Source organism: Amphiura filiformis, chromosome 20, assembly GCF_039555335.1.
Source record: "Amphiura filiformis chromosome 20, Afil_fr2py, whole genome shotgun sequence".
Classification (NCBI taxonomy): Eukaryota; Metazoa; Echinodermata; class Ophiuroidea; order Amphilepidida; family Amphiuridae; genus Amphiura; species Amphiura filiformis.
In genome coordinates this window covers 9,287,848-9,309,640 of record NC_092647.1, presented here as the reverse complement: position 1 = coordinate 9,309,640, position 21,793 = coordinate 9,287,848, and the positions used below count along the sequence as shown (strand labels likewise).

The 21,793-nt window shown below is 40.1% G+C and overlaps 1 protein-coding gene across 1 annotated transcript in view; it reads left to right on the top strand.

The window, feature by feature from the left end:
• LOC140143035 (uncharacterized) overlaps positions 1-21,793 on the top strand; it is a 131,812-nt gene that overhangs the window by 61,556 nt on the left and 48,463 nt on the right. The window contains exons 24-30 of the mRNA XM_072165077.1: positions 8,975-9,082; positions 9,421-9,539; positions 11,262-11,410; positions 14,236-14,450; positions 15,807-15,943; positions 17,621-17,679; positions 19,828-19,998. Coding sequence (XP_072021178.1) covers positions 8,975-9,082; positions 9,421-9,539; positions 11,262-11,410; positions 14,236-14,450; positions 15,807-15,943; positions 17,621-17,679; positions 19,828-19,998 — 958 coding nt within the window. The remainder of the gene's footprint in view (positions 1-8,974; positions 9,083-9,420; positions 9,540-11,261; positions 11,411-14,235; positions 14,451-15,806; positions 15,944-17,620; positions 17,680-19,827; positions 19,999-21,793) is intronic.

Below are 21,793 nucleotides of genomic sequence, written 5' to 3'. Positions count from 1 at the left end.
TTTGGCCCAGCGTAATCCTGCATGCACAACGTTGTAGCCTTTCCAGGGCACTACTCTGACCAGCAGAGAGTGAGGAGTGCCAGGCTACATCAGCATATTCTAAAAGAGGGCGAATGTAGCCTTTGTATACGGTGATCAACTCATGTTCATTAAAACCAAATTTTTTCAGCATGCGCAGCATGTATAATTTTTGGTTTGCTTTAGATGTGATCTGAGATATGTTCTTGTTCCAACGGAGATCATTTTGGATCCACACGCCTAAGATTTTTGCTTCATCTACAAAATTCAGGGGGATGCCAGAAATATTTAGATTAGAATGAGCAGGAGGGTCTGTTTTGAAGCAGATCTAGATGGCTTGACACTTGGAGGGATTTAAGCTAAGCTTGTTGGTGTTAGTCCAGTCATTGAACTTAGTCAGTTCATCCTGAAGCTTGCTTGGTTGTGGATGTGAGCGATTCTCTGCAAGTGTCAAGTCATCCACGTACTTCCAACATTTGTTATCAGAATCCATGTTTTGGGCTGCATCATTGATCACCACTTGAAATCCAATGGGACCAAGTTTAGTTCCCTGGGGAAGAGCTCCATTGAGGACCCTATACTCAGAGAGAGTTTGGTTATAGCGCACACATTGGACACGGTTACTGACAAAGTCACACAACCATGGAACGATGGATCTGCGGACTCCAAGGCGGATAAACTTACTAATGAGGATAGTGTGGTCGATCATATCGAACGCCTTTGAGAAGTCCGTCAGAACCACCGTTCCAATGTTGTTGACTTTGTCAGCACCTTGGTGAATTGAGTGAAGAAGGCTGACCAAATAGTGCGATGTGGAAATGCCCTTAATATTACCATACTGTTGGGGGTCAATCTTGTCCTGGATATCCTCCAGCACCCAGTCAGTGATAAACCCTTCACTGATTTTGGAAAAACAGTCTGTTAAAGAAATAGGCCTGAGTTTATCAGCCCTAGGAGGCTTTGTTTTGGGGATTGGAACCACTATGGCTCTTTTCCATTGAGTGGGCACAACACCTTCAGCGTATGAGCTGTTCAGAATATTGGTCAAGGGGACACTCAATTCATATGCAAATTCCTTAATTAATTTGGGAGAGATACCATCTGGGCCACTGGCTTTGGTAGACTTGACCTTTTTGAGCTCAGCATACACATCCCAAGGGTATAGAGTGATGGTGATTGATCCGGGGCCGGTAGGTAGGCCTCAAGAGAGCCCAGATCCAGCGGAGGTATGTTAGACGAGATGCTGACAAATTGGTCGTTAATTGTGTTGGCAATTGTACCATGATCATCAACACTTACCCCTGAAATAGGAATACTGAGCTCAGATTTGGTGTTCCTGGTCATTGATCTTATTTGTTGGTGCCACTTCCGTGGCTCAGTAGCTTGAAGATTTCTTACTCTATTTGCATAATAATCAACCTTAGATTTCTTAATAGCACGCTGGACCTTATTGTGTAACATTTTATAACGCTCTACATTATGGGCTGCAAATGCTTTCTGACGATCTTTTACAAGGGACTTGATTTTCTGTGTCATCCATGGTTTATTATTGCTATGGACTTTGAGTGTGGCAAGAGGAAAGTGTGAATCAATAGCATCATGCAGAGACCGGTAGAGTGTATCTGCTTTTAGCTGTGTGGTACTAGCAGTGAGAACATTGGACCAGTCATGATCTTGGATCCATAATCCAAATTCTCTGATCTGGGAGTCTTTCATAGGACGATGAGTCCTTTTGTCATTGCGATGTTTGGCAATGTGAAGCACTGTTGGTCTCCAAATAATACAAATATGATCACTCTTTCCTAATGCCGAAACTGGTATGGGATCTTTGAAATGTGAGCTAATATTGGTCACGATAAGATCTAGTGTAGCTTCACCACGAGTTGGAAAAGTAACTAGTTGCTTGAGGTTACAGTTCTTAAGAACATTGTTCACATTCATTCTGTTAAAGTCCCCCATTATTGTGAATCCTATTTCGGGATATTTGGTATGAAGAAAATCCATGGATTCCAGCAGATGTTGATCGAGAAGATCCCGATGAGGCGAGTCGCGTGGAATATAGATGCCACACACAGCGATGACAGAGACATCTCTGGGGAGTCGTTTTGGTTTTAATAGGACCCATAAGCACTCCAGTTCATCTGGGACAGCGATTTCCTGGATCTCACTGGCAGCAATATTGGATTTGACGTAAATAGCCACGCCGCCGCCCCTTTTTTGGCTGCGAGATTTAGTAAAAAGTTTGTAGCCGTCAATTGATAGCATGGTGTCAGGATGGTCTTTGTGAAACCATGATTCGGTGACAACGCCAACATCTATGTGCTCCTGATCTAATAAGAGTTCAAATTCGTCAAATTTATTTACTATTGACTGAGCGTTGTGAGCGTTCGTTAGCGTAAAGGTGGGAAAGTCACTTCTTGGGCGTTCATGTGGGATTCCACGAGTTGGGGCTTGAGGTAATTGCCTCAGATTTGACAAATTAGCACCTTTCTGAGGGGCCGCAGGAAATTGATGATGGGCATTATGATTAGGGTTCACGATGACCTGAATTTTTCTCTGCAAAAATTTTCCCGCACGGCAACCACAGCGTTTAGTTCTTTTATAGCGTTGAAGCTCATCAAGTTTGATTTTCAGATCTTGTGATGGGATCAGGAGGTCACTGTTCAAGTTTTTGAGGTCACACGAGGAGTACGAAATTCTCTCCATGTTCACAGAAAACAATTCGAGTAGCAGGCCTACAGATTGATGACGTTTCTGTATGTTCACCGTCGTAGCCCAGGCAAATCAAACAGTCATTTTGCACAGGGCTGACATTTGTGACACTTGGGCGGTGGCGCTTGTGTTGACTGGAAATAGTAATGTCAACCTTATATACAATGATGTGTTAATAGGCATACATGATATAGCGATGCAAAGGTGAAGAATTCTGACAGGTCAGAATGACAAGGAATGATTGTCACCAAAGTACACACCTGCAATAGTTCAGCTTTTAGTTTATGGAATAACTGCTCCGGAAAAGTTGATGACGTATATTCATTGCACGAAAACAACACAAACAGACGAAGAAATGAGTGAAAATAAATGTTGAATCGGGAACGAAATATAATACGACCGGCTGCAGCTAAAGAGCGCCACAAATATAATCACCCCCACACAGTGTAATTTACCCATTACCAACTTCAAAGTAATGCGCCATATTGCCTTAGCTCCAAAGCTGCAGCACCCAAATTTATCCAACAGTCAAATATGTTGAAAAATCACTCATGAACTATCATGTTCATTCTTTTTCATGTTCAAATTATTGTTAAATTATTCAAATGCTTATATTTACACCATAATATATTTGAGAATAAACATTGACTTTTTTGTGTATTTTTACACCCTGGTATGACTGGTACACTCGGCCAGCAGTATTAGTGTTTCTGCATGCAGGTCGTAATCAACAGAATCCATGCGCGCATAGCTGACCCCTATTCACACACACACACACCCCACCCACCCACACACCGGCCATGTGAACGATGGATTTTTAATGTCACAAAAAACAAAAGAACTACAAAATTGGCAACAGACCCACTTCATAAGCCTCGGTGCACTCAACACTACGATAATATACCATGTCAATTTGAGGTAGACATTGACATTCATACACAAACAAATTAAATATCTGCCATTAGAAATCATGTTTTTGAATGATTCTGCAAATTTATGAATGGAAATCCAGGGATGATGTCATTGGGTCAACGATTTTCCGAATGCTGATTGGTTGATTGCATCACTGTCAGTGACCTGTACACGCATGGTAAAGAATGATTTTTCCTATGGGTAAAATACACTGTACCCCATGAAACATATATCAAAATATTCCGGAGAAAACTATGCAGTTAGCTGATTACTTTCTTTTGAAAATTACAGTGAATTTTAATGAAATTTTGCTCACCTTTTGGTTTCTCAGTTTCCTACTCGCTGGCAATTGCAAATATCCGCTAACATTGACCCACAAGCTAGTCAGCTAAGTGGTATATTTTGTGATGTAGTGATTGGTGCCATATAAAATGCTCTTTGATTGGTGTATTTTACAATATACCTTGCACCAAAAATATCAGGCAATTGCAAAAGGTTTAACACAGCACTTATCCCGGGGATTCTGTGACGTAATGTCATTGATAAAAATAGTTGGCCAATGAGGGATGCTTAAAGAGTAATGCATTGCAAGGTACAGTGAATGGAGGTGTACTTGGTGTGGCAAGTAAGCTGGGTCACTTACAGTTGCATACTAGGCAATATTTCCAGGAAAAGCAACATTGCTGGGTCATCCTGTGTGGCACACTATCCCCTGACATTGTGTAGTTAACATTGCTGGGTCATCCTGTGTGGCACACTTTCCCCTGACATTGTGTAGTTAACATTGCTGGGTCATCCTGTGTGGCACACTTTCCCCTGACATTGTGTAGTTAACATTGCTGGGTCATCCTGTGTGGCACACTATTCCCTGACATTGTGTAGTTAACATTGCTGGGTCATCCTGTGTGGCACACTATCCCCTGACATTGTGTAGTTAACATTGCTGGGTCATCCTGTGTGGCACACTATCCCCTGACATTGTGTAGTTAACATTGCTGGGTCATCCTGTGTGGCACACTTTCCCCTGACATTGTGTAGTTAACATTGCTGGGTCATCCTGTGTGGCACACTATCCCCTGACATTGTGTAGTTAACATTGCTGGGTCATCCTGTGTGGCACACTATCCCCTGACATTGTGTAAGCAACATTGCTGGGTCATCCTGTGTGGCACACTATCCCCTGACAATGTGTAAGCAACATTGTTGGGTCATCCTGTGTGGCACACTATCCCCTGACATTGTGTAAGCAACATTGCTGGGTCATCCTGTGTGGCACACTATCCCCTGACATTGTGTAGTTAACATTGCTGGGTCATCCTGTGTGGCACACTATCCCCTGACATTGTGTAGTTAACATTGCTGGGTCATCCTGTGTGGCACACTATCCCCTGACATTGTGTAGGCAACATTTCTGGGTCATCCTGTGTGGCACACTTTCCCCTGACATTGTGTAGGCAACATTGCTGGGTCATCCTGTGTGGCACACTATCCCCTGACATTGTGTTAGGCCAATAGTATTAGCTATAACCCCAAAATGTCTCATAACAAGCTGATTTTTTCAGGATAGGTCCAGGAACATGTGTAGAATCAAATTCCAAAAGTCCCCGAAAATCCCCCTTGTGCTTCCTTCACAATCCAAGATGGCGTCCAAAATGGCCGCCATTTTCAGTTTTTATCATAACTTTGCCCCCAGACATGTTAAAATCACAAACAAAGCATCTAAATATATGTTTTGAGGTACAAGAAATGTTTTAAAAACATTTGCAAGAGGTTTCAATAATCCTAAGTAGCCAAAATCCAAGATGGCGTCCAAAATGGCCGCCATTTTCAGTTTTTATCATAACTTTGCCCCCAGACATGTTAAAATCACAAACAAATTCACTACCATTATTACCATCATTATTTTACAATATTGATTCAGTTCTTTTATCATGTGTACAATACAATAGTTACCACGGAAAAACAGTGGGATGAATAGTTACCATTATTTTCTATTTGCCTCCAAAAGAGCTGAGCTCATGCCAAGTTGGCTTAAGCCTATGTTCACATTGGTATGTAATGCAATCAAATGGTACACCTTAAACTTGATCAACTTGTGTTTTCGGCATTAATGTTCTTCAATGCTGGTTCGGTATCCTCCTCATTGTCCCCAACTAGTACAGGTGCTGTACGTGTTGCTGCAAGACTAACCACAGCATTTGCTGCACATCAATGTACAGAAGAGTCTCAAGTTTCTTGCAGCTGCATGTCATGTTGTTGCAGCCATCTTGTTTGCATCCACATGATATCATGTTGAGCAATGTGTCTGGTGCACCAGCGAGTTCTGTTTCTACTGGAACAAGAATTCCATCTTGTGATCTCCATCTCCAGTCAGTTGGACTTAGGTTGTTCCCCATCCATTCTTGAACCGTGAGAAAAGTGCCATATCCATCAAATACAACAATCGGGTGTGCTCCATAATGCTTTAGCATGTGTGATGTGTGACATATGCCTGCATAGGTGGAGAGATGTGGCCAAATGGCATGTGGAAGTAGGTAACCACCATCTACTACAAAGAGACAATTCTCTGGCAGCTTGGAATGCTCAGTGAACGATTTCAACAGAAGGCCCAGGGAACTCTTTGACGGTTTACGCATAAGGTCATCTTCAAAGAGAGAAGGTGGCAGAGGACCTAGTTCGTACGTAAAGAACGATGCTATCTCAGAGCTGTTGTTCAGTACACATGTGATTCTATTAAATAATAGAGACGGATTCACTTCTACTTGTTGTCCCCTAACTCGCACCATCTTGTCCTTTGCTCCAATCATAGTAACCTTGTCATTTCGGCGTAAGGCAAGGTTTGTAAACTTCATACCCGTTATTTCTATTGCTGACTTCGTGCCAACTTCCACCGCTCTATCACAGTTAGCGGATGAATCTGCTACAGTCCCAGTTGACACAGATACCAGACGATCCGGTCCATACCCAGTAAAGGGGGATGTGCCTTCAGCCAACCAACAAAAACGTTACGATCCCTTATGTTCCCGTATGAACACCCGTGAACTGCTCTAAAGCATCACAATCTGGGGCACATCGAGAAAGTGTGTGGACTCACTTGGTTAATGTACTGTCTGTGATGCCGCGACCATGTGTCATTCCCCCTGATATCTTCAAAGTCCACAACAAAAACTGCTCAATGGTTTGGTCAGAGACGTCGGATGGTGAAATATCCCTTGTCTGTGAACAGTTGGTACTCATCTGCGGGCATGTTTTTCCCCAAAGACTCCATCTGTTGTAAATACAACCTTGCAGATTTGGCATAGTGGAGATGCCCTGCAGCGTAGAAGTGAGGCATCATCTCTCTTATGCAGTAGAGGTGGAGCTTCCAATTCCCTGTTCTTTCAGCTCTAATGAAATGCCGAATAAGGGCCACCTGTCTGATGTATTGCACCCACAGCTTCCCAATTCTGCTTTCACCTGCTTTGATGTCTCTTCACGCTATTACAGGCTGTGACACAATCTCAGCCATTTATCGTTGAGGAAAGCGCAAACCCTGAACAAGAAACATGAATATGACTTGTTAGATACCTTTACAAATGCCAGCAGCATGCATGATGAGGTACAGAGAGCAGGGGAGAGCTTCATCCTGAAGATGTATGGGGTTAGCAATGGTTCATTGAATGAATACCGCCACACACTGTATACAAACGGGCAGTTGGTCGCAGTTCCCTTAGCTCTTCCTTTGAGCTCGCGCGTTTCCCCCCTACGCTTGTGCTGCTGCAAAACTGCACTCATTCCGCACTTTCCTCACGGTTCAAGAATGGATGGGGAACAACCTAAGTCCAACTGACTGGGGATGGAGATCACAAGATGGAATTCTTGTTCAAGTAGAAACAAGTCGCTGTTGCACCAGACACATTGCTCAACATGGTACCATGTGGATGCAAACAAGATGCAACAACATGACATGCAGCTGCAAGAAACTTGAGACTCTTCCTATACATTGATGTGCAGCAAATGCTGTGGTCAGTCTTGCAGCAACACAGCACCTGTACTAGTTGGGGACAATGAGGAGGAGACCGAACCAACATTGCAGAACATTAATGCAGAAGACACAGTGCAAGTTGATTAAGTTTAAGGTATACCATTTGATTGCATTAAATCACATGGATACCGATGTGAACATAGGCTTAAGTCATCTTGGCATGAGCTCAGCTAGTTTAGAGGCAAATAGAAAATAATGGTAACTATTGTATTGTACACATGGCAAAAGCACTGAATCAATATTGTAAAATAATGATGGTAATAATGGTAGTGAATTTGGATGATGTGCATTATAAGTCTGCTTACAAATCATGAGTTTCGAACTTTCTCCAATGCCAATTAACACATCTTAAACACTTAGGCGGTCATTTTGGACGCCATCTTGTATTTTGGCTTTATATCTAGGTATTGAAATCCTTCGAGTACATTTTGAATATATCCATTGTACCTCAAACCTATGTGAGATATTTTGTATATATGTATTTAACATGTCTGGTTGAAAACTAATTTTACTAACTAAAATGGCAGCCATTTTGGCCGCCATATTGGAATTTGGCTACTTAGGATCATTGAAACCTCTTGCAAATGTTTTTAAAACATTCCTTGTACCTCAAAATATATATTTAGATGCTTTGTTTGTGATTTTAACATGTCTGGGTGCAAAGTTATGATAAAAACTGAAAATGGCGGCCATTTTGGACGCCATCTTGGATTTTGGCTACTTAGGATCGCCATCTTGGATTTTGAAGGAAGCACAAGGAGGATTCTCGGGGACTTTTGGAATTTGATTCTATACATATTCCTGGACCTATCCTGAAAAAATCAGCTTGTTATGAGAAATTTTAACCTTTTTATGATATATGAGCTAATACTATTGGCCTATGTAGGCTATTGATTACTTTATATGCATTACTACATTAGGGTTACGTGCCCAGAATGCCCTTGGCAAAGGGAGGATTAAACACCCACCGAAAATATTTTCTCCCTTCAAAAGGGTTCAATTTTGGCACCTTGGAACAAGAACATGGATATGGGCCTGGGTTGAGATGCACCTGAGGAGTGTTCATAGATGTACAAATAATATTTTGTATGATATGACACCTACACATGCTGTAATTATATTATATTGAATGCCAAGAAAGGAAAAGGGACACTCTGATCGTAAATACACAACTGTGGCATAACATCTGGATGACCAAGTTCAACTTGCCCCTAAAACATCCAAGGTTAAAAAAAAAGAAAAAGCATTGACCCCTTCATAAATAGTAAAGCAATTAAACAAGCCTTTTATTTGTTTGTTTGTTTTCAGGGCCGTTGGAATGACATGCCTTGTACTGGATATTCTTTCCCTTCTGTATGTAAGAAGCCAATGAGTGACATTGGAACCATACCACCTACTGATGAAGGCTGTCCAGATGTAAGTTACATATTAACCCTATCGGATGTCGGCTGCATACAACAAGTTCCAAATTTTCTTTAAAAATTAAAAGCAAATCAGAATTTATTCTTACCAATAAAACAACCTTTAGGCAAGAGAGAGTGTCATTTTATTGTGTGGGCTCTGAAAGCAATAAGATATCTTGTTCATTTTGTTTGTAGGGTTTCTTACTTTTGGCACTGAATAATTTTCGCTTTGCTTGTAGATGGTTTCCGATTTTTGCACTGTATGTTAGGCTCATTATACAAAACAGGATTTATAAAGTTGATTGTAGAAAATAGTTTGACTTCAGCAACTTGACATTTGTTTTCATGCAGGGTTGGTTTGGTTATATATCATCATGTTATAGATTAGAGAATAGTATTCAGTCATCATGGAGTGGAGCGCAGACTTTATGTGAGGGACTTGGTGGTCATTTAGCCGTCATTAATGATTTGTAAGTATTTGTTACACACAACTGTTTTACATTTGTAAATGAGTAACAACATGAAGAAAGCAGCAAGTTTATAAAAATCATCCACCTTGGCTTTATCATATTATCAACTTAAAGCATTTCCAGAAGTGTTAGGTATCTTTCAATTGGAGATGCGATATTAATTTGTAAGCTTTATGGAATGACCAGAAAGGTTCCATGATAAGCCTATATCTTGAACATGTTTTGTTTTATGATATTAATGTCATGATTAAATGATTGAAATCAACAATTGACCTAGGCATGTAATTGTAGTGATGTTATTATCAAAATGGTATATCGTGTTGAAAACCTGGTATTTTATTGAATATATAATAAAAACACTTATTTGCTGTTGATGTTCATAATGGGACCAAGTTTCAAACAGTGAGCCGAGTTGGGGACTTTTTTAAACTTGATGCTTTCTTTACGTTGCCAACATTTTTTGGTGGATTTTCTTTCTTTTTGTTAATGTAGCCAGGCTTAGAAAGTCATCAGGTTACAAAGAAATATAGAATTTTGAAATTATGTTATCCTTAGTTTATGACTAAAATTATTTTAATAAAACTTTATCAGTTGTTTATTTTTTAAAACTTGCTGGTCACAGCTTCAGTGTGACTCTATACATCTTAATGTACTTTAATTATTCAAGACAACTAAAAAAATGCACATATGAACAACACATTGCCAATCTTCACAATGCCATTGAGACACAGATAGTCAGTTTGCAACTGGTATATGGTATACTGGTATAAAAAGTTTATTGATGTTGGTGTTTATTGAGTATAAGTTAACGTAAACTGCAATTGACATGATGATGGATATCCCCAAATCCAAATAAGTGGCTAGCCTATATGATGTTGAAAGTGTATTAAAAGTGAATGACTAATATAAACAAATTCACAAAAACATTCAAGTGGTCCCCACTTTTGAACTGGGGGCCACAAAATCAGAAGACCAGATAAGAGTCAAACACTCTAATCACTGGGCCACAGAAAAACTGTAATAGATCGATGTGTGAAAGTACAGTATTTATAATATGAATGGATGTTGTCGTCCAAAAAGAATAAAAGGAATGCAAAAAACTTGATTTTTTTGGCAAATGGGGTTCAGAATTTGTATACAGGGTGTCTCAGAGTATGCTACGGTATATTTGAAAGGGAAACGGAAAAATAGTGCGAAAGTAATTCGTAGCTAGGGCTGTAGCTGCCATTAAAAATTCTTTTTCTAAAAGTTTAAACAGACTTTCAGTACAGAAATCCAACTAACCTTGAATTTTTGATGTGTGACACACATCTTCATCAGAAGAAGTCCTAGAATGTTGTGATGGACTTGCCCTTTTGTTGACCATTGGCGACTTTCGGATATCAATATTATTTCCCACTATTTTTGGCTATGAAGTATTGGGTGAAATGAAACGCAGTGGTTAAAAACAATTGTGGGTAACATGGTTGTTAACAACTGTTTAAACCACAATGAAGGTAAAATTGCAACCACTGTTGACATGGTCATCTATGCACCAACCATGGCAAGCAACTAAGAGTGTATACCTGGCGTGATAATGGATGTTGATGCCAAAAACATCATAAGTCTTTGCACGACTATGACATGACCATTATGATATGATTGAACCTTGTGTTGTTTAATGACTTCATAATTTTTAGTAAAGTAGTCATTTTTTCATTGATATTATGTCTGTTATTGCAGATATGAGCAGTTTTTCTTAAACAGTCAGCTAGGGCTGGACCAAACTGGTGTGAATTACTGGATAGGTCTATATCGTCGAGATGACGGCACATACAAATGGATTGATGACAATTTCTTGTTCTATGACAATTGGGGAGAGGGCCAACCAGGTAGGTCAATTGGCATGGTAGTAACTGGTGAGAGGGTCAACCAGGTAGGTCAATTGGCATGGTAGTAAATGGTGAGAGGGTCAGCCAGGTAGGTCAATTGGCATGGTAGTAAATGGTGAGAGGGCCAACCAGGTAGGTCAATTGGGCATGGTAGTAAATGGTGAGAGGGTCAGCCAGGTAGGTCAATTGGCATGGTAGTAAATGGTGAGAGGTTCAACCAGGTAGGTCAATTGGACATGGTAGTAAATGGTGAGAGGTTCAACCAGGTAGGTCAATTGGACATGGTAGTAACTGGTGAGAGGGTCAGCCAGGTAGGTCAATTGGCATGGTAGTAAATGGTGAGAGGGCCAACCAGGTAGGTCAATTGGCATGGTAGTAAATGGTGAGAGGGCCAACCAGGTAGGTCAATTGGCATGGTAGCTGGTGAGAGGGTCAACCAAGTAGGTCAATTGGCATGGTAGTAACTGGTGAGAGGGTCAACCAGGTAGGTCAATATGCATGGTAGTAAATGGTGAGAGGTTCAGCCAGGTAGGTCAATTGGCATGGTAGTAACTGGTGAGAGGGTCAACCAGGTAGGTCAATTGGCATGGTAGCTGGTGAGAGGGTCAACCAGGTAGGTCAATTGGCATGGTAGTAACTGGTGAGAGGGTCAACCAGGTAGGTCAATATGCATGGTAGTAAATGGTGAGAGGTTCAGCCAGGTAGGTCAATTGGCATGGTAGTAACTGGTGAGAGGGTCAACCAGGTAGGTCAATTGGGCATGGTGGTAGCTGGGGAGAGGGTCAACCAGGTAGGTCAATTGGGCATGGTGGTAGCTGGGGAGAGGGTCAGTCACAACCAGGTAGGTCAATTGGCATGGTAGTAAATGGTGAGAGGGTCAACCAGGTAGGTCAATTGGCATGGTAGTAACTGGTGAGAGGGTCAACCAGGTAGGTCAATTGGGCATGGTGGTAGCTGGGGAGAGGGTCAACCAGGTAGGTCAATTGGGCATGGTGGTAGCTGGGGAGAGGGTCAGCCACAACCAGGTAGGTCAATTGGCATGGTAGTAAATGGTGAGAGGGTCAACCAGGTAGGTCAATTGGCATGGTAGTAACTGGTGAGAGGGTCAACCAGGTAGGTCAATTGGGCATGGTGGTAGCTGGGGAGAGGGTCAACCAGGTAGGTCAATTGGGCATGGTGGTAGCTGGGGGAGGGTCAGCCACAACCAGGTAGGTCAATTGGACATGGTAGTAACTGGTGAGAGGGTCAACCAGGTAGGTCAATTGGGCATGGTGGTAGCTGGGGGAGAGGGTCAACCAGGTAGGTCAATTGGGCATGGTGGTAGCTGGGGAGAGGGTCAGCCACAACCAGGTAGGTCAATTGGCATGGTAGTAAATGGTGAGAGGGTCAACCAGGTAGGTCAATTGGACATGGTAGTAACTGGTGAGAGGGTCAGCCAGGTAGGTCAATTGGGCATGGTGGTAGCTGGGGAGAGGGTCAACCAGGTAGGTCAATTGGGCATGGTGGTAGCTGGGGAGAGGGTCAGCCACAACCAGGTAGGTCAATTGGACATGGTAGTAACTGGTGAGAGGGTCAGCCAGGTAGGTCAATTGGACATGGTAGTAACTGGTGAGAGGGTCAACCAGGTAGGTCAATTGGGCATGGTGGTAGCTGGGGAGAGGGTCAACCAGGTAGGTCAATTGGGCATGGTGGTAGCTGGGGGCGAGGGTCAGCCACAACCAGGTAGGTCAATTGGACATGGTAGTAACTGGTGAGAGGGTCAGCCAGGTAGGTCAATTGGACATGGTAGTAACTGGTGAGAGGGTCAACCAGGTAGGTCAATTGGACATGGTGGTAATTGGGGAGAGGGTCAGCCGCGTAGGTCAATTGGGCATGGTAGTAACTGGTGAGAGGGTCAGCCACGTAGGTCAATTGGACATGGTAGTTACTGGCATATGATTGGGAAGAGGCTCAATCAGGTAAGTCAATTGGGCATGGAAGGGAATTTGATGTAATAGTTGTGCAACATTGATAATTTAGGCCCTATATTTTATCTGTTTCCCTCTGTCAACATAGGATTTATAGACCAGTAAGAAGAGGAAAAAAGATGTGATGCAGGTTGAATTTGTTGAGTACAGCATTATTCTTACTATTTTTGTGAAAATAAAAAGAAACATTTTTATGCCTCCACCAGAGGTATAAAAGTTTCCTGGTTGTCTGTCATTCCGTCACTCCATCATTCCATCTGTCCGAGTCTGCCCTAGGATGGATGGACGGAATGATGCAATTTATTCAAATTTATTCAACTGAGCTACCAAATTAGCATATTTTTTCCTAATAGGGGTAGCAATTAGTGGTCTTCAAATTCCATTAGGTTTTTGCTGCAAAATATGCTAATTTGATTGCTTATTTGCATATATTTGGTAGCTCATTTGCATCAATTTATTTTTATATAATTAATTGCTTCAATTCATTAATTCACTTAGTGTGTACTGGGTTTAAGGTATTGATTTCATTTTGACTCCTGTGGAAGTCATACACTATTTTGGTCCCATACTTGACAATGTAATATATCAGATGTCCTATGGTTACTCATTGAAGTAAGATGGAGTGGGACTATTCCATCTGCATTGAGATATCTTCTCAAACCAGTAAGAGCTATCTTAAGAACCACTGATCCATTACTAGGCTTGTTTGTACTCATTTTAATGCATTTTTCATGCTGATTCCAAATATGGACATGACATTTTTTTTAATTAAAAGAAATAGAAACTTTTTGTCTGCAGTCGACACCTGTGTGGAGAGAGTTAAATGGTCATTATTTTGTATTTCTTTTAATAATACAGATAGTAGCTCTGGTGATTGTGTTATGGCCAACTCAGGTTCCCCAGCTGCTGGGTATTGGTTTAATGCAAACTGTCAATTATATATGCCATACGTATGTGAGAAATTGCGATATGGATTCACAACCACAAGAGCGCCCCCACCTGTCCCTACGACTCCACCAAACAATGTGGGATGTGCAGCTGGTTGGATTGGCTTTGGAGGGAACTGCTTTCAGGTATGAAATATCAACCCTGCATATTTGAAGAGCTTTGTTCATAAAAAAGTGTTCACTGACTTCAATGTTGTGGATGTGTGTTTCATTATACTATGATACTGAATTTCCCACAGCATTATACACAGGGTTCACTCTAGGTTCATTTCCCACAGCATTATACACAGGGTTCACTCTGGGTTCATTTCCCACAGCATTATACACAGGGTTCACTCTAGGTTCATTTCCCACAGCATTATACACAGGGTTCACTCTGGGTTCATTTCCCACAGCATTATACACAGGGTTCACTCTGGGTTCATTTCCCACAGCATTATACACAGGGTTCACTCTGGGTTCATTTCCCACAGCATTATACACAGGGTTCACTCTAGGTTCATTTCCCACAGCATTATACACAGGGTTCACTCTAGGTTTATTTCCCACAGCATTATACACAGGGTTCACTCTAGGTTCATTTCCCACAGCATTATACACAGGGTTCACTCTAGGTTCATTTCCCACAGCATTATACACAGGGTTCACTCTAGGTTCATTTCCCACAGCATTATACACAGGGTTCACTCTTGGTTCATTTCCCACAGCATTATACACAGGGTTCACTCTAGGTTCATTTCCCACAGCATTATACACAGGGTTCACTCTAGGTTCATTTCCCACAGCATTATACACAGGGTTCACTCTAGGTTCATTTCCCACAGCATTATACACAGGGTTCACTCTGGGTTCATTTCCCACGCATTATACACAGGGTTCACTCTAGGTTCATTTCCCACAGCATTATACACAGGGTTCACTCTAGGTTCATTTCCCACAGCATTATACACAGGGTTCACTCTAGGTTCATTTCCCACAGCATTATACACAGGGTTCACTCTGGGTTCATTTCCCACAGCATTATACACAGGGTTCACTCTAGGTTCATTTCCCACAGCATTATACACAGGGTTCACTCTGGGTTCATTTCCCACAGCATTATACACAGGGTTCACTCTAGGTTCATTTCCCACAGCATTATACACAGGGTTCACTCTGGGTTCATTTCCCACAGCATTATACACAGGGTTCACTCTAGGTTCATTTCCCACAGCATTATACACAGGGTTCACTCTAGGTTCATTTCCCACAGCATTATACACAGGGTTCACTCTAGGTTCATTTCCCACAGCAATATACACAGGGTTCACTCTGGGTTCATTTCCCATAGAGTGCTGCCCTCATTCACCAACTTTCTGGGTTGACAACTAACATGCTAAAGAAGTGTCTGAATTTTCTCCAGAATCCTGGTAGAATGTAATGCTGACTTGGATTCTTATTTTACTCTATGATGATAAACCCAATATGTATTTTGCCATCTAGGTGAATGAGATGGTAGATGATAGCCTGAGATTAACCTGGTTTGATGCTAGGACTGCCTGTATTGAGTTAGGTGCAGAGCTGGCTAGTTTACATGGACCAGGAGAAGAACAACACATTGTTGATTCTTATATACCACAGTAAGTCATGAGTTTGTTTGTGTCTCTTTATTTACAAATTTGTTTAAGAAAAACAGGTGTTATTGATCCAAATAAGTACATTTATTGAAATATTGCAAATGACAGCTGTTAGATTCTACTTCACTTATGATGGTCTTCCACTTTGGCAACAAACCATGGCCATCCTTGGACTAAAATACAAGGCTGCTATCTATACAAGTTGTGATGGATGGAGTGAGTTTGTGTGTTCACTTTATAAAATTGTATAGCAACATTTTGAAGTAATATGAAGTTTGTCAGTAATGATTGTTTTGGATTTAAATTATTTTTGCAAATGAAACATATAGCTTAATCCTAATACTTTAGTATTTAAGTGCTAACTGGCATTAAAAGTAATATTTTATATTTTAATATTTTTGCGGGAAAATGTACCAAAAAACATGCAGTTGGACATGGTAGTAACTGGTGAGAGGCTCAACCAGGTAGGTCAATTGGGCATGGTGGTAGCTGGGGAGAGGGTCAGCCAGGTAGGTCAATTGGGCATGGTGGTAGCAAAAAACATGCAAGTTGGCATGTCTTTTAATAATTGCAGTCTCAAAATTCATAGGCTAAAAGTATAGGCTAAAAGTTTAGATTATTTAGAACCTATAGATTTAAATCTTCAGTTCTTCTCCAGTATGCATCTGTTGCTCAGTTGGATAGGGCATTTATGAAGGTTTTGAACCTGGCCAGATGCACCCAAGTGTTTTTATTCACTGTTTATTAAAAACACAGTTGCAGCTAAACGCTGAATTGATGTGCAATTTACAATCATCAATAAGATACAACAAATTGCATGACATATAAAATATCCAAAAACACATAAAGCAAAAAAATACAACCAAATCCCAAGGTGCAAAAAGTCCACTGCTGAAATTGTGATTAACAGGACCAGGGAAAAAAAGGTGGGAAGGGGTACTCTCCTAGGATAAAATCATTCAAATAATAACAAAATTGATCAAACAATCTGAAACATAATAAGGTACAATATTCAGATCATCAATGAAATTATTCTTCTATTATCACTTCACATCTAACAGTCATTTAGAGAATAATTAAACAAATTTTTGTTTTTACTAACCTCTACCGTGTGATAGACGACAGGCAGGTCCTATATATTGAGAATATTTTTAGAAGCACATCCTAGACATTCCACAATTGACCTTCACAGCCAGGATAAGCTCTCCGAGCTTTGTATAGGTTACAACAAGACAATTAACAATAAGTTCCCTGTCTAGGGGAGTTTCAAGATAACTCAGTTTTTCCACAAGAGCTTACTAAACCACCACCAGGGTTTGAACAAGCAACCTCTTGCACCATAGTCAAACACCTTATTGATAAGGTAACTTGACTGCATAGATAAGAAGATCTGTTTAAAAAAAGTCAGAATGCATAATCTAATACGAGTCTCTGTAAAAGTCTTTGGGCTTAATTGCAACAGCATATGAAAAACACCCTAAAATCCATGTTTGTGGCCCTTATTTCCAAAAAAGTGATATTGCCATTTAATGCTAACAAAATGATTTGTATAGTTCATTTGGCAAAATAGGATGATATATTTTCAATGAAAAAATATGTATGTAATTTTCTGATCAAAAATATGTGTTGCTTTATTTTTGTGGACTCAGGAGTAATGTTTGCTTTTGCATTTGTTTTCAGGGACCCATTTTATTTATATGGCTATTGGGTAGGTCTCAATGACCAGGCTATAGAAGGAGGTGAGTACCATACAGCTGGTTGTCACATGTTGTTTGCCTGCCCAGAATGCAATTCATGCATACCAAGGTATTGGATTGCAAATTTTGCTATTTATTCACATTTACGCTGAACAATAATTTAGCGGCGATGGGGGGGGGGGGATTTTTGTGCAAATATTGGCTTGCTGAACTGAAAGGTCCAAATTTTAGGGGGCTTTAGTGAACTAAAATTATGCCAAATTATCAGTAAGCTGTGGAGCTAAAATTTCCAATTTTAAAGGGGCGTAACCCTATTGGTTTTGGATATAGATTGTCTTTAAACTTACATGCAATATCAAATATTGTCCCCTTTATGCAGCTTTGTGAAAAAAAACACAAGAGCATTGTCAGTGTAAATGTGAATAAATAGCAAAATTTGCAATCCAATACCTTGGTATGCATGAATTGCATTCTGGACAGGCAAACAACATGTGCTGTAATTCCCATTGTTGTGCATGTGTCATGCTGCTGTGCGTGCATGGTTGCACTGACAACCACCGTACCAGTTTACCCTACTAGGTACATGTACTATGTTGTGACATTTTTATACCACTCCCCACAACCAGTTTTGAAGAGGTGGCTTAACCGTGGCATGCTCTCTAGTAAATTTTTCATATTCCTGGCCGTTCTTGATAGAATTTTGTGTATCAGTAGCCAAATAAGCCAATATAAAAAGCAAAACGGTTGCCCTGTGATGCTGCAATGTCCGTTCATTGAACAGAAAATTTGTTTTTCCAAACTGCGTTTTTAGCTCTGTTTTGCTCTCATGCAGTACCGATTTTAAAAAAAGCAGACAAAATATATTCCCCTTCCAATATGTACATTTCAAATGAAAGTAAAATGGTTTGGTTAAAAATGGATATGAAAACGGACCTGGTGTTCAATTATCAGCGTGCTAATCAACTGCACCACAAAGACAACTATATTTACGTTGGGAATTTTAGAAATTATATAATACCATAAGGGAGCCGAGTATCTTCAACAGTTAATATGGCTCGCTCTTTCCACACAAACAATGTTTGTCTGAATGAGGCACAACCAAAACTAGCTAACTATGCTATTTCATTCATAATAATGCCTGCTCAGAAATCCGAAGTATTTATAAAGTGGTAGCCACCCAGGAAGCAGTTTTTGCATGAATTCTCTGGAAATACTTTGACTTGGTGCGTCAAATTTAAAGTGTAGTAATGAGAGAAATATGATCTATTGTGTGATACCAAAAACTCATTGGCTATCAAAAAAACGGGGTGGGGGATGATGTTGTCGATCGGGTTACGGGCCTTTAAACTAAAGAGCTACATTGTCATGGTTTGAGGCTACAGAAATGGAGCATGATCCAAATGTGGGTCAAGCAAGGCACTGCTCCGCTGGGAATTCAATGTCCATATCAATAGTCACAGGTGACAATGACAACACCACACTTTGTCAATTTAAGCATTGTGCTGAAGTGGCATTAGGAAATCATTCAATCATCCAGTACTAATTGTCATTCATAACCTCATTAATATATGCAGCAAGTGGGATCCAATCACAGATAGTAACTTTCAAATACGCGGACGCAAATGCAGGTCATTGAAAAAGTATAATGACCGCGTCTCGTGACGTAGCTAAAAGTACGCTCTACAATGACCGCGTTATGTTACGTGTTACGCATTCGAACAATTTACGCGGACGCTGGCCGCCGTATTTGGACACCGCATGATTGTGTGCTAGTGTGATTGGTCGCTAGCGGTATTTCCTTAATGGACTATTCGATTTTTACAGGGAAAACGACAGATAAGGTTAAAATTGTGTTCTATTTTAAATTAAAAGAAGAAAATGTGACGTAAATTTAATTTAAAAAAGTGAATAGTGACGGTTATGAATGAGGTTAATGACTTTGCATCAGTTATTTTTCGGGTATTGTGAAATATCTAAACATTGTGCTTTGGGACCTCGGAATATCACTCGGGGCTCCGCCCCTCGGGATATACCTCGGTTCCAAAGCACAATGTTTAGATATTTCACAATACCCTCAAAACAAATGATGCGCAATCATTAACCTCTAAGCAATGAATAGTGTACATCTCCATAAAATGGAATCTATGCTGCTGAAACAAATAATGTTTTGTTTTGTTGTTATTGTAAAAGGTTATGAGTGGAGTGATTCTAGTCCAGTAGACTACACCAACTGGGAACCTGGAGAGCCTAATGATTCAGGAGGCTCAGAGGAATGTGTAGAAGCATTCATGAATACTGGAAAAGGATGGAATGATAATAATTGCTATGCAGCCCGAAACTGGATATGCAAAATGCCTAAAGGTACTATTAGTTCAAATTATCTTTTACGATAATCTAAAAGTGATTTGCCCAAATCAGGAAAGTGATAAGATACAGTATAGGGGCCAGCAGTATAGGGGCCAGCCCCATGAAGTGATAAGATACAGTATAGGGGCCAGCCCCATGAAGTGATAAGATACAGTATAGGGGCCAGCCCCATGAAATTTCTGTGTCGTTGGACAGATGTTTCAAAATGGACAAATCATATATTAAAATGTTCAGAAGAGACTGTAGAATCTTTTCTGGCATGTTGTCAAATCAGTGGCATAACTAGGTTTGGTAGCGCCCGGGGCAAGAAACAAAATTGGCGCCCCTACCCCCCACTCGAGAATATGCTGCGCTAAATTTTATACAAATAAGGCCTACCACTAATTAATTTTGGTTACTAGAAATTGAATATCGGTCTTAAAATGTTCTTTCAATTGATTTTGTGCTGAAATGTGTTCGAAAATTTTGACTTTCATGGCTTGGAGGGGCGCAGAATTGATGCTGAATTGCTCAATTTGGCGCCCCCTAAGGGTGCCCCCCCTCCCCGTCCCCTAGTTACACCACTGTGTCAAATTTCGATTTTCATTTCCATGACAACAGTCACATTAAGGATTGTTGTTATTTTTTACCTAAAAATGGCACATTTTAACTAGCTATTTCTTGGAAAACTAAATGGAGTAGAAACTTCATATTTTGTGTGAAGAACACATGTGACAAGGATATTTCAAATATGTAAACAAAATCATTGCTTAATTCAATACATTTAATTAATGGGTAAAAATGCCATTTTTGAAGATTTTTGTTTAGTTTTGACCAAAAAATGTAATTTTTGCATTGGAAGTATTTTGAAAATTGGCATATGCATCATGGAAAGTGTATCAATTTACTAAGATGGATGTTTGAATCAAAAAAGTCAATCATAACATTTTTCTGCGACCTATGGTTTTTGACCTATGACCTTTTGGAATTCATAAGTAGGCCTAAAATGCATGTTTTTAGTGATTTGGTCATCTTGGCCAAAAATGGACCCCTTTTCACCATTTTTAGCAATTTCTTGCATTATGAAAGTTTGAATTACACTTTGTATTATTGATATAGAGGTATTCTTTAATTTTAAGCTATTATGAGAATTCAAAGAGAAGACAGTTTCCATGGAAATGGCTATTTACACTGGGAAATTTACTGGGAAATTAGCTCTATTTTACAGGAGATATTTGCTTAAAAATGAGCATTAATGGCCATTGCCATGGAAACTGCATACTCGTTATTCTCTCAATAGCCCAGAATTACAGAAGCCTTGTTTGTCAATAAAGTTAAGTATTATTTAAACTTTTGTAATGCAAGAAATTGCTAAAAATGGCGAAAAGGGTCCATTTTTGCCCAAAATGATCAAAATCACTAAAAACATGCATTAGCCCTACTTATGAATTGCAGGAGATCATAGGGTCACAGAAAATGTTGTGATTGACTTTTTTGATCCAAACATCCATTTTAGTAGACTGATATACTTTCCACGATTCATATGTCATTTTTCTAACATTTCCCATGTAAAAATTACTATTTTTGCTCAAAAATCACCAAAAATGGCATTTTTACCCATAAATTAAATGTATGGAATTAAGCGTTGATTTTTTTCATATATTTTAAATACTGTAAAACACTTTAATTTCGCGGGTACTTTATTTCGCGAATTGGCGATGATCGACATTTTCGCGAGTATTTAATTTCGCGAATTTACAATTTCGATATAAGCTTACACCTACAAAGTATGCCAAATTTTGAACTCCAC